The sequence below is a fragment of the Myxine glutinosa genome, chromosome 5 (assembly GCF_964187855.1).
Source record: "Myxine glutinosa chromosome 5, kmMyxGlut1.1, whole genome shotgun sequence".
In the NCBI taxonomy this organism is placed as follows: domain Eukaryota; kingdom Metazoa; phylum Chordata; class Myxini; order Myxiniformes; family Myxinidae; genus Myxine; species Myxine glutinosa.
This window is the reverse complement of record NC_136265.1, coordinates 36,825,846-36,841,625: the sequence shown is the minus strand read 5'-3', so window position 1 is coordinate 36,841,625 and position 15,780 is coordinate 36,825,846. Positions and strand designations below refer to the sequence as shown.

At 49.0% G+C, this 15,780-nt stretch overlaps 2 protein-coding genes across 16 annotated transcripts in view; one reads left to right on the top strand and one right to left on the bottom strand.

The window, feature by feature from the left end:
- Positions 1-15,780, bottom strand: part of DGKD (diacylglycerol kinase delta) — a 193,300-nt gene that overhangs the window by 65,418 nt on the left and 112,102 nt on the right. For all 15 annotated transcript variants that reach the window (XM_068117345.2, XM_078777884.1, XM_068117347.2 and 12 more), the window contains 2 exons: positions 4,137-4,245; positions 3,350-3,489 (listed from right to left, as the gene is read on the bottom strand). In XM_068117345.2, the coding sequence (XP_067973446.2) occupies positions 3,350-3,489; positions 4,137-4,245 (249 nt within the window). The remainder of the gene's footprint in view (positions 1-3,349; positions 3,490-4,136; positions 4,246-15,780) is intronic.
- The window catches only part of DHRS12 (dehydrogenase/reductase 12), a 275,332-nt gene continuing 274,731 nt past the window's right edge, over positions 15,180-15,780 (top strand). The window contains exon 1 of the mRNA XM_078777894.1: positions 15,180-15,200. The gene's annotated coding sequence lies outside the window, so the exon portion shown is untranslated. The remainder of the gene's footprint in view (positions 15,201-15,780) is intronic.

Sequence of the window (15,780 nt, the reverse complement as noted above, 5' to 3'; positions counted from 1 at the left end):
CAGACATTTTCAGGGAAGTTAGTCATAACCAAGTCCAGAAGAGAAGATGTTCCGTTGACTGAGATCCGGGTCGGGAAATTGACAGATTGTGTCAGTCCCAGTGAGTCGCAGAAGTCCTTTGCTGAAGAGCCATGGCTGGTGAGAGAGGTACCCACACCCAGCCAACTGGCATGGTGACAATTGAAATCACCACATATGAGGAAGAGAGAGTTGGGATGAGTAGATAGAAGTTGGTCCATATCATCAGACAGCGAGATGTAGATGGAGTCATCACTGTTTGGTGGACGGTACAACACACATATGAACAAGAGGTGGGAGCGAAGGGGAAGCCGTAGCCAGAGGTATTCCTGGGGGTGAGGTGGAGAGAGTGCAGTGCAGGGCGAGTGAGGAAGAGAGTTTTTGATAAAGATAGCAACCCCGCCTCCAGGACGAGGCTCAGGTCTATCATACCGGAGGAGGGAGTAGCCCGGGAGAGATACTATGGAATCAGAGACATCATAAAGGAGGAAAGTTTCTGTTAAGCAGATCACGTCTGGTTTGACAGAAGCAACCTGTATGGAGAGATCAGTTAAGTTTGAACGAAGGCCCCGGATGTTTGAGGTCCATACCGTTAATGAAGAGGAAGGGGGAGCATCAGATACAGAACAGGGGGGAGGAGGGGTAGGGTAAGATGTGGAAGAGGTGGAAGAGATAGGGAGAGCTGTTGAAGGTGTGTCAGAGATTTCAGAATAGCTCGGAGAAAGGGAAGGATGGGGCGGACAAAAGGTTTGATGGTGATTGGGTGAGCCACAATGAGGTGTTATTTGAGGAGGGGGAAGAGCGAGGCAGAAGGTTGGGGGAGATGGAGGTGAGAGTTTGAAGGGGGAAGAAGCGGGGAGGACGCTTTGAGGAGGGGGAGTGAGAGGGGGGAAATTGAGAAGCAATGAGGGTGGGGAGATTTGAAGGGGAGGGGTGAGGGGGGAGTTTGGGAGGGAAGGGACAAGGGGAGGGATTTGAAAGGGATGGGATATGGGGGAGATTTGGAGGGGAGGGGTGAGGCAGGAGTCTAGGAGGGGAGGGGCGAGGGGGCGTCTTGGCGGGGAGGGGTGAGGGGGTAGTTTAGGAGGGAGGGGGCAGTTTAGGAGGGAGGGGGCAAGGGGGGAGATTTGAAAGGGATGGGTGATGGGGAAGATTTGGAGGGGAGGGGTGATGGGGAAGATTTGGAGGGGAGGGGTTATGGGGAAGATTTGGAGGGGAGGGGTGAGATTGGATTTTTGAAAGTGTACGATTTATGGGAAACGAACATTTATTGCAAAATGAGTTTCTTGTGACCTTCGAGTTAAAAATACGTTTAAGGACGCTGGATGGAGGATGGAGTGCAGGAGAGTTTAGGGAATGTAGAAAAAAGGCACTATAGGAGATGGATATTTTTTTTGGGATGAATTGATTTGGTGAGCAAGTCGAAAGCAGCCTTTTAAAGAAGAAGAAGAAAAAGGTGTTATAAAATATGACGGAATACATAACTTGAGGGGAAAGTGTAAACATTGAAGGTTAATGAGTGAAGACTATCTGGGGAAATGGGGGAGAAACACGTGGTCGAAGAACGAACGAACGAATAAGAATGAATAAACGAATGAGAACAGAGAAGGAAATGTTTTTGTTTTTTTTTTTTTGTTTTTTTTGGAGTTGAGATTTACACAAGGAAGTAGGCTATGGGTGAAAAGCCTGGGAATACAGAGAACGAAAGTTATTGGATCACAAACGACGGACCGCTGAGAGAAAAACAAAGCCTCAAGGTTGTACAGTGCACACTGTACAAGGCCTCAAGACACGACACGGCAAACAGACGATCAATTTATGAAAGATAAACACCGAGAAACAACCAAAGTTGCACACAATAACTTCACACACCGAAAGATAAATACAGTTTCGACAAAATACAATTGTGAACAGACTTAACTTCGAAAAACGTGGAGACCGTGTGGAGCTTCGAAAATCCCTCCCACCGTCTCCGAGATCTCGCGAGATCCCCGCTATGGGGTTAATCGGGACTATAAGTTGCTTTTTTTTAAAAACAAGAGAACACTTTCAACCAAAATATCAACAAATCAGTATGGTTATCAATTTTCAGCGAAAAAAGTTTCCGAACTTTTTTTCAGTTTGTGTCCCTATTCACCTTGCTGTCCCTATTCACCCCATTTCACGGTACTCAATGTTCCAAAGGGTTTATCGAGCCAACATGGTCAAGACAAACTGGTCTCCAGAGGCCAGCCGATGAGACTCGATCATCTCGGTGAACTCGGCAATCCCAACTACCAATATCCGTGCCGGAATGGATTTTTCCTTTGTGTAATTGTTTACTCATTCGCAAAACTTGAAAGGGCACCATCGAGAGAAAGGCATTTTAAAAATGTGTTCACGATTACAGATGGAACTAGAACGGGCACTCGGTAGAGCGCATACCTTCGCCGCAGCTACTGTTCTGTACTTGGCATGGGAGTGTAGGGAACAGAACAGTGAACAGTTTGGTGCTGATTTCATGCAAATCGGATAAGAATTGACCGAGTTATGACAAAAAACGCACATTTTGCAAGGTCGTGACCCCCCTGACCTTTGACCCCCAACCGCTAACAAGGGTAATGTCTTCACTGGGTCATGTCGTATATCACAAGATCGGGCATTGAATTCTGAACATTTTGGCATTAGTTGCATGCCAATTGGATAAAAATTGACCGCGCTATGGTAAAAATACGATTTTGACCTTTTCGTGACCTTGACCTTGACCTTTGACCCGATTGCTCCCAAAATCTAATCAAATGTGTCCCGTATAATAACCAATCATCCCACCAAATTTCATGCAATTCGGTTGAATACTTTTTGAGTTATGCGAATAACATACACACACACACACACACAGACATACAAATAAATACACAGCGATCAAAACATAACCTTCCGCTTTTGCGAAGGTAATAATACACAAGTGCTGTTGTGCGGAAATGTTCAGAAGAAAAAGAACCAGAAAAGGGCCAAGGACGATTCTAGAACAATTTCCAGAATTATGGAATGAGCGCAGAATTTCAGAAAGAGCTGCATTTTAGATAACACCGATTAGCTGGAGAGGGTCTTTTAGGGAAAAAAATTCCTCTACGATGTTAGCGAACCAACCTTTGGCACGGGACATCCCTCACCACATACAGTAGGTAGCTGCATCGGGTTAAGCAAAAAAATTCTCCTTTTTCTCCCAAACTTCCCATTTCCGCTTCCGCAAGCACATCCAGGCCCATCAAAAGTAAACCTCGTTTTTTAAAGTGCACTTTGCAAGTCTCAATTGTCTTTCCAAATAAATTATCTTTATCCGATAACTTACCGGTCGAGCATCTTCGTACTGGCCCTCTCCAGCTTCTCGAGGATCTGAGGGAGCTGGGTATCATCGTCGCAGGCCGAACCCCACCCCAGCACACGTGCCAAGTCATTTCCTGTACCCAGTGGTAGCACCCCCATCTGGCACTACCATAGAACACAAGATGGGAACATGACAGAGAGGAGTCGTAGTGAACGACCAAGCAGTTGGCCCTTACCCCCCTTCATCCCTATTTTTCATCACAGGTTATGGCCTAAACAAATCTATCATTTCAAACAACCATCAGTGAACGAGACAAAGGCAAATCAACTTCAGTCGATCTCCATTAGTACACTTGGGTTGTGTCTCCCATCACAAGCACAAGATTTTCCACCTTTACCTGCCAACCTCTCATTTCCTCTTCATCTAATATTATCCTCATTCATCTCCACTTAACTGCTTTCCCTCATTTGATTTGCCAGGACACCACACCAGAAGCATCACCCGATGTTTTCACAATATGGCAGGAAGAGAGCAAAAACTCGATTAGGCCGGTTTGCTCCCTTAAATAGCACAGTTCAGGTCCAACGACTTAATACAAAATGTCTTCATACATTATCTGCCACTACGGCAATGGTCACGTGTAACACGTAAAACGTGCAAGGTGTTGTGCATATTGAATACATCTTGGCAGGTAATGCAATGCCGAATCATAAACAGCCAACTTGTATTTAACCACAGTTTAATTTTAACTTTAATTTATTTTTAATTTAATTTAATTTTAACCACAGTATTTTAACCACTCCATATCCACCTGCTTGTGTAGGCTCAGCTGATCTATCTCAGAGAGTACCCAGCCCACACTGCCATCCCCACCGCACACCAGGATACGGAACGTGTGGAACTTCTGGAAGAGACGCAGCCTGAGCGGAAGATTTTTGGGGAAGAGGAGAGGATGCTTATCAAATGCACCGGGCACATATGCGGTATTTTCTTTTTTTTGAATTAAGCAAAATGTTGGGATCAACTGCGACACAACTTTTGGTATTAAAACATAACAGCTTTCAGACAGGAAAGGTACTATATTGCAATAACATATGGTGACGATGTTTTAACTGTCTTTCTTTCTTCCGAGAGGAGGTTCATTGCTCCCAAAGCAGCACCGCGACCGCCATTGCCTTGCCAGTGGTGGGCAGGGCAGGAATCTGTAAATTCGTCCAGGGTACCTGGGATAGCTCGTCGACTGTCTGTGAAGGACACCGTGGGATCTTTAACGTCCACCAACCGGCAGACAGGACAGCCAGCTTATAGTCCATTCAGAGGACGGCACACACATTAACGAGATGCCCTGCTTGCGAAACACCAGGATGACACAGTTTATACCTGGGTCGACATTCGAACCCAGGATCAGAAGGGGGCATGTACAGCTCGAGGCCTTCCTGCCAACTATGATGCTTTCACTACACTAACAGAAATGGTTTGTTTCTATGTTTACTTCTACAAGCCGGAAAAGTGAGAAGGTAAGGATTGGTGGACTTGTCTTCCACCGACGGCAATTTCCATTCCAAACCACATTCCAAACCACAAATGCTTTCCAAACCACAACTTTCTTTTAAAATGCTTTGCCAATGATTAGATCTTTCACAAATGACTTTGTGGGCAGGAAGTTCCTATCTCATGACACAGTTTTTACAATATCCAAGGCGATCAACAACAACAATAACAACAAACTTTCGAAACGGGGGCCGGAGGGTGGTGGTGATGGTGATTGAAGATGGTGGTGATGTTGGCAGTGGGGCAGTCTCACTTTGCTGACAAAACACATCAACTTGTGAGTGGGGTTAAACACAGCGCAAAAGGAACACTCCAACTCAATGAGACAAATGTCACGTGAATAATTGGGGTGGGGGTACTTCCCCTGTTGTTTAGCTAGTCAACACTTACAAAATCAGGGGGTGAGGTTAGTAGAGAAAGCAGGTTAGGTAGAGAAAACAACCCCTCATTCGTAAACGGACTAACCCACGGCAGAACGTTGCGGTATTGGTTTAATCAGAAGTGTGTTGGAGCACCCAGAGATGAAACAAAATTAGCCCAAAGGTGCTGAAAAGCGAAAGGTAGCTCAAGAGAAGGTGCAAATGGTTTAAAAATCACCCAAAATTAACTTCATTTTCACAACACCACAAGCGGTGGGGAATTTGCGTCAGCGTCACCTTCTGAACCCTGGAGGGAGAGCAGAGGCAAACAAAGTAGCTACAACCCTCATCTGATGACACATTTAGTCCCCCTGGAAAGTTTGGACAATTAGGTATCGAATGCATTGGCCACAGACATGCAGAGACAGACAGACAAACAGACACCAAATTGCGCATTTTAGTACGACGACGACAGGTGCCCCCATTGGGAGACCATTGTGTTTGGGGCCTTCAAATGACTAACACCTCCAATGACTTCAAGTCCACAATGCTAGATGTGTAACAGTTTGTGAGGAAGCCAATGCTCATGGAGGAGTGTGGTAGAGAGAGGGGACGTAGGGTGATATTAATTATTATTTGTACATTGCTATTACTAACAAATTCACCCAAACACGATATATGAAGTTGGAGGAGATAGGGATGAGGGATACAGACATTACAGTAGAACGTCACTCGGTAGAGAGCACACCTCCACCAGGCTGAACAGTTTATGTTTTGTATCCCACTGATAGGCCGGATCTGGATTCGGACCTGAACAAAATCTAATCGGCTTGTTCTTGTCACCGAACCAACTCATCCACCAAGTTTAGTCATAACTCGTCCATAATTTTGTTAAACACCATGTTATATATCGCTTTTGGGCTTATCGCTCAATGGTGACGATTCACTTAAAAAAGTAATTCAACTTCTCTGATCTGGATCCGTAATTCGGATCTTCCCCAAAATGGAATTGATTCGTCCTCGTCACACACACAACCTGTCCACCAGGTTTCGTCCGAATCCGTCCAAAACTTTTGAGATATTTGTTCACAAACAGACAGACAGGGGTGAAAACACAACCGGGTGTCTCAATGTAAATAATGTATACAGACTTTATATATCAAAACCTATACGATCTTGTGGTTCTGCATGTCCATGTGTAACAGCTGACTGATGAAATGCAATCTTCTTACTATAATTCACCAAATGTCTGTCCGTCCGTCTGTTCCCAGTTACCACAAAAATGGCTGATCCGATCGCAACGATATTTTGGGTGGGTAATCCTGGGACCCCCTGGAGTAAAAAAGGCTATACTGTTTTTCCAATTTTCCAATTCTCCAGTTTTTCCAAACATGATGGAATAATATTTACCGATATGAACAGTGATGTGGCTTTTATTGAAATTCTACAAATACTGTTTAGATTTTGATGATTTGCATGTGATATGATTTAACGGATGTTTATATAAATCGTTTAAAATAAAATAAAATCCTTCAATTTCTGATATTTTGCGTTTTCATTTGGGCCTCCCAATTGAAGCCCCGCTCGTAGGGTGGGTACCGTTACTAGTTCTATAAATGCCATCTGTTGGGTAGTAGTAACCTCAACCACGCCACTCTCTGCAATATTTAATTAAATCTGAAATATAAATTCTGTATACATTATATTGACACCCCCTGTACCGCATGGCATTGATGTTCTTCAAAAAGGGGTTCACTGAGCATGGTGTCAGGCCCATCTTTCATCCCTTTAAAGCTTGCCTTCCAGACAGCTGTATGTATGTATGCCCTCTCTTTGCCTGATTTACAAGGCTTTAAACTTTTGATGCTCCATCGACACCGTTCATCCAATGGATGATATTTTTAAACCTTCTTTCTCAAAGCCTGTTTATACAGCTGCACATTACACGCTTGTGACTTTCAGTGAAAGTATGAACATTGGTCACGAACACCACCACTCCTCCCCAACCACATAACCCCACTCCCCTTTCCCCCAACTTCCCGAAGGATTGTGACGCCAACCTCTTAAGACACTCCCTGGGGCCATTGAGTATCAGTCAACCAGCAAAGGTTGGTCGAGTTCACCCAAAAGCTATAAGGGGGTCGGCAAACAAGGAAACAGACAAACAAGCGAACTATTGCACATGAAACAGTTAATGCTTTATAACTATAGATGATGATGATTATTATTATTGTTATTATTATTTTTGTCCCAACAGATGATGCAGAGGAAGTATACATAATACATAAGATTGCCATGCAGGGCAATGAATCAATGTGTGCAGTCACTCAGGCGGACGTTACACCATGTGCCCCATCTGCTAGCATGAAGGGACGGAAGTTAAAAATCCCACAGTGTATTACGGAAGGAGTAGGCAAGTTTCTACCAGCACCCTGACCATATTACAAACAACTGCCACCTTGAATTGAACCTCAGGACTGGCCAAATTATTTGTCAAAAAACATGGCCGGCCAAAAATGTCTCTGGCTGACCCCACAAGAAAGTGGTATTAATTGGGGCCACAAAATAAGTGGTTGTATTATTATTACTGCTTTGCTAATGTGATGAGATTTGCCACGGATGGTGTGAAGGGGATCCCTCGACATGGAGCTGGCATAACAACAGAATCAATGGAAGACACCAGGTTGAGGAGTGGTGGGGGGATGCTATTGATGGGTACAGGGAAAGGTGTGGCAGGAGGGTGTTAGTCAAATATAAATATACAGTATATTGTTGTGAATATGAGAATGTTTTTTTATTTTGTTGTGGTGGTAAAATGTTGTAAAAGGTTGTTGTAAAAGGTTGTTGTAAATATCACCCCTCCTCCCTCCGTTGTGGTTGTATAAAGGTCAAAGGGCGTTCCCGTAGTTAGTCCATAAAAAACATACATGCAGGACACGATATATCTTTTCTTTTGATAGTTATCTCTTATTCTGTGTTTTAGGATAAGGCTGTGTCTCCCATTAATTAAAAGTACTCCATTGCACCAGTGAAAGAGAATAGATCCCCTTTCATTCCCATCCCCAAAAATCCCCATTTCCTTCACATCCCCCTTTCGTGATTGCCGACCCTCGATTGCCATATTACATCCCCTCTCGTCATTGCTGAGCCCTCGATTCCCAATCACCTCCCCTCCAATAACCGCCATTGACCACGAGGCTCGAGTCAGGGAAGAAAGGCGTGTCTCCACCTCGTCAGAGGAGGGGAGGGGCGCGCCCGCCCGTCGTCGTCCGGGGCGGAGCCCGAGGGTCGTGCGACCAGCCAGGGCCGAGGTGAGCGCCCCGATGGGCGTGTCCAAAGCGCCGGGGGCGTGATCGCTGGGGGCGCTATAAAAAGGGTGCAACCGGAAGTGGTTGAGGAGGAAGAAGAAGAAAGAGAGATACACTCTGGGTTTGAAAAAGAAGGGTTGTGAAGAGAGGAGGAGTTGGTTGCAAGGAGTTGGTCACAGTCGGTTGCCAGAGAGAGGAGTCGGTGGTGAGAAGTGAGAGAAGCAAGAAAGAGTTGAGGGTTGAGGGTTGAGGGACCAGACCAGTGAGACAAGTCCTGGGAACGCAGCGGACGGAGGCCGCCGCAGCAGCGACACCCGGCAACCGCAAAAGGGGGCCTGAACGGCGGTTTGGAGCAGGGCCAACAAAAAGGAACGGCGGCTGCCAAACGCACGATTGAGCTGCAAGACCCCCCCTTGGACCTTTTCTCTCCCGCCAGCCATCCACCTTCTGCCATCCCTGGCATTCCCCGCGTGAGTCAGCGTTCTGTTTGTTCTGTCCTGGGATATAAGTTAAGTCTGTAGGTAAGCTAAATTTGCACTGTGTCACCTGCGTCTTGTGCTTGTAAATAAACGTGACATCTGTCTTTTTGCTTGTGTGTAAATAGTAGGAATAAATGTAGTAGTATTTCAAACCTTTTTTTGTCTCCGTTTTCCTCTTGCATTGCGTCGCTTTTGTCTTTTCCCTCATTGAGCAGCTAGGGTGCGATACAACCAACGTTCGGGTGGAATCGGGTGAGTTTTGTTAGGTCGCGGTTTTAAACCACCGCTCGGTCTATAACATCCTAACCGCGATCTATAACAATATATATATATTGTTGCGGATATGAGATTGGCCTCCATCCATATCCGCTTGTAAATATTCCCCTATTTCCTCCATACTTCCCAACTATCCCCATTCCCCCATTCCCTAGTCCCATTTTCTGTAAACAACACTCTGTAGACCCGACCTCCCCCTATTTCCCCCATTAAATGTCGCATCCAGGTCCACCGCATCTCACGTAGACAACTATAGGACATCTTGCTAGTTATTCTTAGTCTATGTCAGTTAAGGACTCGTTTCCATTAATTCTGACTCTTCGTTGCACCAGAATGTGATTGTATGGCACCGTTAGGAAGTTTAGGACCTCCCAATACCTCCCCGCAGCTCTTCCTCACGGTTCAACAACAACAACAACAACAGCGGCGGCGGCGCGGGGAGTGCGCGTCCTCACTCCGGCTTGGTTGGTAGGGGGTGTTGAAAGGGCACCAAGCCTTTCCAATGAGCCGCCATCGAGCATGTGCTCGACGGGGTTACCACGTAGGGGCTCGCTGTCAGCTCCTCATCAAGGGCGGAGCCCGGTAACCCCCCGCACCCAATAGAAGCGGCGGACCAATCCCATCTGGGGCGGAGCCAACGAGCCGAGGGCGTGTCACTCCCCGCTGAGCATGCGCAGGAAGGGGGAGGTGATGTCAGATGCGCCCTCAGCTTGGACAGAGAAGACGCCATCTCCGAGCGCTGTGACACCGCCCCGCATCTCTGGACTGGACTGAGCTGTATCCTGTCCCTGAGCCAAGGTGCACCTTGCGCTATCGACTGCCTGTCCTTCCCTGCCATCAATCCCTGTGTAAGTCAGTCTTGTTCCGTTTGTCTGTGGTCTGTCTGGGATAGATAAGATTGTGTCTAAGTGCCTATCTCTTCTGTGCTTTACCTCATACCTTGTAATCTACCCCTTTTCTCCCCCACCAATTATATCCTCCTCCGGAGGTCTTGAGAACTGTACCCCTTGCGTCGTTTCATTTATCCCAGTCGTTGTGTCCTTTCCATCATTGATTTAGCGTAGCGCGATTTGGCCAACGTTCAAGTGTAATCGGGTAAACTGTGCGAACACGGCGGCCATTCCGCTCGGCCCATCACAACATCTTAAGTCGTGTCCGTAACAATTGGTGTCGGGAAGTGGGATTGGACCCGAAGCGCGCTTAACGCGCTCAAAATTACAAGCAGTGTGAAATTTGTTTTGTTTTAAAATAAAAACCCGAATTTTGAAAGTCGCGCTATGGCAGATCAAGACGGCTGGGTTCCGGTAGAGGAGAGTGAGGCAGGGTCGATCCAGGACCAAATTGAGGGACATGAGGAGAGCGAAGCAGCGAGGGCGGCAGGTTCGCAAAATGGCGTCCTCGCGCACGAGGTTACGGGCGCGCAAAATGGCGCCTCGCAGATGGCTACGGCGACCGCGCCCGCGACCGTAGCAGCGCCGCTGGTAGATTTGAACCTTTTTTTAATACAAATGAAGGCCCTTATGGCCCAGAATAGCGAGAAATTGAGGGAGGACATGGGGGCCAATAGCCAACGGTTAGAACAAAGGATGGGGTCCAATAGCGAGAAATTGAGGGAGGACATGGGGGCCCAGATCGGAGGGTTAGGGAGTAGAATAGAGGGATTAGGAAACAAATTTGAGGGATTAGACAATAGATTAGGGGAAATACAGGAGGGGTTAACGGGGGTAGAAAACAGAATGGCCGCTCAAGAGAATCAAATGGAAGGGATGAAAAAGGGGTTAGAGGGGTTAGAAAACAGTATGGAAGGCAAATTGAGGGACATGAGGGACCAAGCGGAAAGGGAAGTTAAAAAAATGGGGCAGCAGATAGAGGGGGTCAGAATGGGGGTAGAAACTAAATTGGATGCTCACAGGGAGGAAATGGAGCAGATGAGGGTGGCATCTGGGCAGGAGATGCAAGTGATGGGAGAGGAGATCAGAAGAGGTGTGAGTGAGGAGGTCGGAGGAGTGCGCGAGGAGGTGAGGCACTGTAAGGAGCGCATGGAGAAGGAGGTGAGAAAGGGGACTGTAAAATTGCAAGGTGGTATAGAGGAGTTGACGCTGGGAGTAGAACAACTGACAGTGGGACAAAAGGAGTTGGGGGACAGGTAAAGAAGAACACAGTGGTAATAGAGGGTTTAAAATCGACACAGAAGGAGATGAAAAAGGACGTAGGGGTAATTAAAAAAGAGTGTCAGACGGTACACGAGGACCTGACGAGGAAAATGAACAAGGTGGTAGAGGTGATGGAGGTTAAAGAGCGGGAGGTGCGGGAGCACATAGAAAAAAATAAGGTGGAGTTAGAGGAAGAACTTAAGGGGGCGCACGAGGAGATGAAGGAGGTGAAGCAGAAATTAGAAGAAGTGGAAGAAGGGGTGAGCGAAATTAAGAAGCGACGGAGAGAGGATAAGAAAGAGATAAAGGAGGAAGTAAAAGAATTGGTCCAAAGTCTGTGTTCGGATCGTGATGATGTGCTCATTAAGCGGATGAGGGATTCGCAGGTGATGGAGGAGAAGCGAAGAGAAAGAGGACCCGGTGTAAGTGGTGACCAATATGGTCGTGCGTATGATGCGCCAGGTGATTTAATAAGCTTGGGGGTCGAGATAGACCCGGATGTTCGTGAGAGGCCAAGAGTGAGGTGTATGGCTGGTCCGGAGGGTATGGAACGAGGGTGCGAGCGAGAGGGTCCGGTGATGGGAGAGGTGCGAGGTGTGGGTGAGCAAGGTTGTGGTGGTATGGAATGGGTAGCGGGTTGCGGAAGTGTGACCCATGCATCGACACCAACAGGGGTAGTTTTTAGAGGGACAGGGGAGGCACGAGAGCCCCTTGGGGGTAATGTACTGTGGGGGCCCGGCCGGTTCGGCCCCGCGCTGACCCCGCAAGGGGCGACGCACGGGGTCCGGCAGGCGGGCAACGATTCGCATACGAGGTGGTCCCACAAGGTCCCACTCGCGCCGTATGACGGCAAGAGTGATCTACGCGCGTACCTGGCGCAGTTTGACTGTGTGTGTAAGGGCAACGGTTGGGGTGAGGACGAAGGTGGAGTACACCTGGTGGCCGCATTGCGCGGCGCGGCGGCGGAGGTGCTGACGGCATTACCACCGGGTGCGCTCACCCTGCCAGCCCTCCGCGACGCCCTAATTAATCGATTCGGCGTTGAACAGCAGAGCGAGCTTGTTAAAGCTCAGCTCGCGCTGCGAAAACGCAAGCCCCAGGAAGCCATCGGGGAACTTGCCCACGACATTCGCCGCGCAGTGGGGATCGCACATGCTAGCATGGCAGCGGATTCCCGGGAAAGCCTGGCGCTGGACCATTTTATCCAGGCCCTCCCGGATATTGAGCTCCGGCAACAGCTCGCCATGTGGCGCCCGCAGACTCTGAGCCAGGCGGCTGACGCTGCGGCCCGTTGGGAAGCAGCGAGGCCCCTGGCCCGGGGGAGCGAGCGTCACGCAATGGCGGTCCGCCAGGTGGGACCCCCGATGGAGGGCGGACCCCTTAGGGGGCCCGCCCCCGACATGGGTCCTGACCTGGCGGGCATGGTCCGGAGGCTGGTGGACCAGCGCCTGGCGGGACCTGGACCATGGCAGGCGGCCCCGGAGGTGGCCCGCGGTGGACCACGAGCGGGTAATCCAATTCGGACCTTCAGGGGGGGAAATTTGGAATTCCGGAGACAAGCACCTTATCAGGTGAGGTGCTATACTTGCAACCGTCTGGGTCACCTGGCGCGGCACTGTCGAGCCACGCGCCGGGATGATCCCCGGCGGTTGAGGTCCTTAACTCCGCCCAGGGGGGAGCGGGTTAGCCGACCCCAGACACCCCCCCGCCAGACCCCGGGAAACTAGAAGGCCTTACACCGGCGAGCAGGCGCCCCCGTGGATTGCCTCGGCTTTAGATGCCGAGGCGGGACCCAGTACCTCTGAATAAGGGGGGCTTATTAGTGCCAGAGGACTGGGGGATTGATGAGCGATGGGCCCGGTGGGTAAGGGTGGCATCCCTGCCACCCTTCCCATGGTGGGGCAAATGCGCTATAGTTTATGGGGTGTATGGCAGTGAAAACTAGCCCGGGTGGGTTAGGATATTGTGTGTAGGGATCTAGCGAAGATGACATTAGGTAACGTTAAGGTTTAGATAGTGACTGATACCTGTAGTGGGGACGCAGGTAGATTAGAGTGGATGATAATGACGTGGGAGCGCAATAGTTTAAAGGGACGACTGGGAAGCGCAAGTTTCAGAGGGGAGTAGTTAGATGAGATGATGCTGTGTGAGAACTGGACAGGTGTGTGGAGCAGTGTATGAGTAGTGAGTGTTGTGGATCAGCGCGAATGCGCTTGGGGGAGAGAAGGGTGCAGGTGGCACCCAGTATGAGAGCACAGGTGTGCAAGTGCAGGTGTGTGGAATACATGGAGTATTGGAATGAGTGGTGTGGAGAGAGTTGGAGTAAGTGGTACGGAGTGGTGTGCATGGTGCGAAGGTGTGGATGGGGGAAGAGTGGACCCCTTTCACGAGTACCCGGGGCGGGTAGTGTAAGTGTTAGGTAGAGGGTATAGGTAAATTGTGGTTGGATATTGGCATTTGTGGTGCGGTTGCAGAATGGTATTGTGGATGGGTGCATTAGTGTTGTGGAAATGGCTGGGCGTGTAGCCTGTTAGTGTGTGTAGTTGGTTTGGGCACTCCACCACTGTGAGGATGTCGGCCAGGTGAGGCCGCAGGTGGGCTCTGGGAGCCGTTAGTGTCAGTGGGTGCCTGAGGATCCCGGGTGTGGATCGGGCAGCCCGTGCCAGAGAGGGCACTGAGGGGGTGAGAGTGCGAGAGGGCCTTCCCCAGTTAGTTAGGTTAGGGTGAGGAGCAGGTAAGCTCGGGTGGCAACTACAGGGGTGGAGGTGTGCAGGTGGGTAGACCTGCTGGGAGAGCTACACGTCACAGCCCAGAAATTGTGCGAGGGCACCGGGAGATGAATCGGGGGAGTGAGACCTCAAATTGAGGAGCACCACAGTTGGTCAATGGGAATTGGTTTTTAGAACCCATAGTGTAAGTTGGCCAATGGATTGGCAGGGAAAGACCCCGGGTAATGTAAAGTTGTTAAAGTCATTTAGGAAATAGTTAGGATTGATGAACCTGTCGCACCATACGCAGCCACTTACCTGAGGTGATGATGATGACTCCACACCTGTGTTCCTTTGTTCTGTGTTGCAGGAAAGGAGAATTGCTGTGTGGATTTGTGAGACGCATCACGACGTGGATGAGACATTGGGGTGATTCCATCTCTCCCTCCCTAGGAGGGACTGATGATGAATTGGTGATGGCAAATTTTGATGTTGAGTTGGAGATGGCAAATTTTGATGAGAGTTGGAAATGGCAAATTTGATTGGTTAGGAGGGAGAGAAGACGAATTTGGTTTATGGGAGGAACGGGGAAGACAGTAGGGACGTTTGTTGATGTGTAAAGTAGATGTTTATGGGTAGTGTTGTGTTTTGTGGATACAGTAAGGGGTAAGGGAGGGGCAATGTAGGTTACCTGGTGGGGGGGGGGGGGGCGTACGGTAGGAACGTACCTGTCTCACCTGGTTCCCATGTGCCCCCAGTGTGCATTACCTAGCATTGCGTGCACTTTTGCGCCCTTACCACCTTACTCACTTGTTTTCTTTTGTCTCCCACCTCCGAGGATCTGGCTTTGGGGCAGAGAGAGAGGAGAGAGAGGTGCTGGCTCTGCAGTTGTGGGCCTGTACTTTCGCTGCTTGCTGCCTGGATCGATACACCATATGGACCGCAATTTTTGTGGCCGCCCACAATGGACCGCAGTTCTTTTGCGGGCAAGCACCACCCGTTGATGGACCTCTGGGTCAACGTGGCACCTATGCCATACAGGTGAACCACTTATAGATGGCCCCCCTGACGGCCACAACTTAGAAATGGACGCAGTTGGCGCCTTTCTTTATTTAAAAAGAAGCCAGAAGGCCAAGTGCACTCCAAGAAGGCAAGACCAGCGGCAGAACATCGGCCGGCTCCGACACCACCGGTGATTAATGAACACTTTATTGGTGCACCGGATGGTGCTGACTGTGTGTATGGGGTGGTGCTTTTGGTGCTTGGATGGGGTGCTCTGCACATTATTAAAGGCCGTAGGGCCACAGGGCACTCGTGGGTTGGTGTATCGATGCTGGCATGCGTGCTCTCTCTCTATGCATAACATCTGCATGTGTTCCTCAAAGAACAGGTCCTGGATCGTAGTGTAAATATCAGTCTTGTGTAAATAATGCTCCCTACCGGCTGTATGTTTAGTTTGAGGATTCTTTCCGCGATTCGGTTATCCTGTGGGTGTGTTTCTGTTAGGAGAAGGGTGCAACGTCGCAGGGGGACATATTTACTCATTTGTGAACATCTGTAAAACTGTCGCACTCAGGGTTGAGTTAATAGTAGAGGGAACTACATCTGAGTGCCACACTAA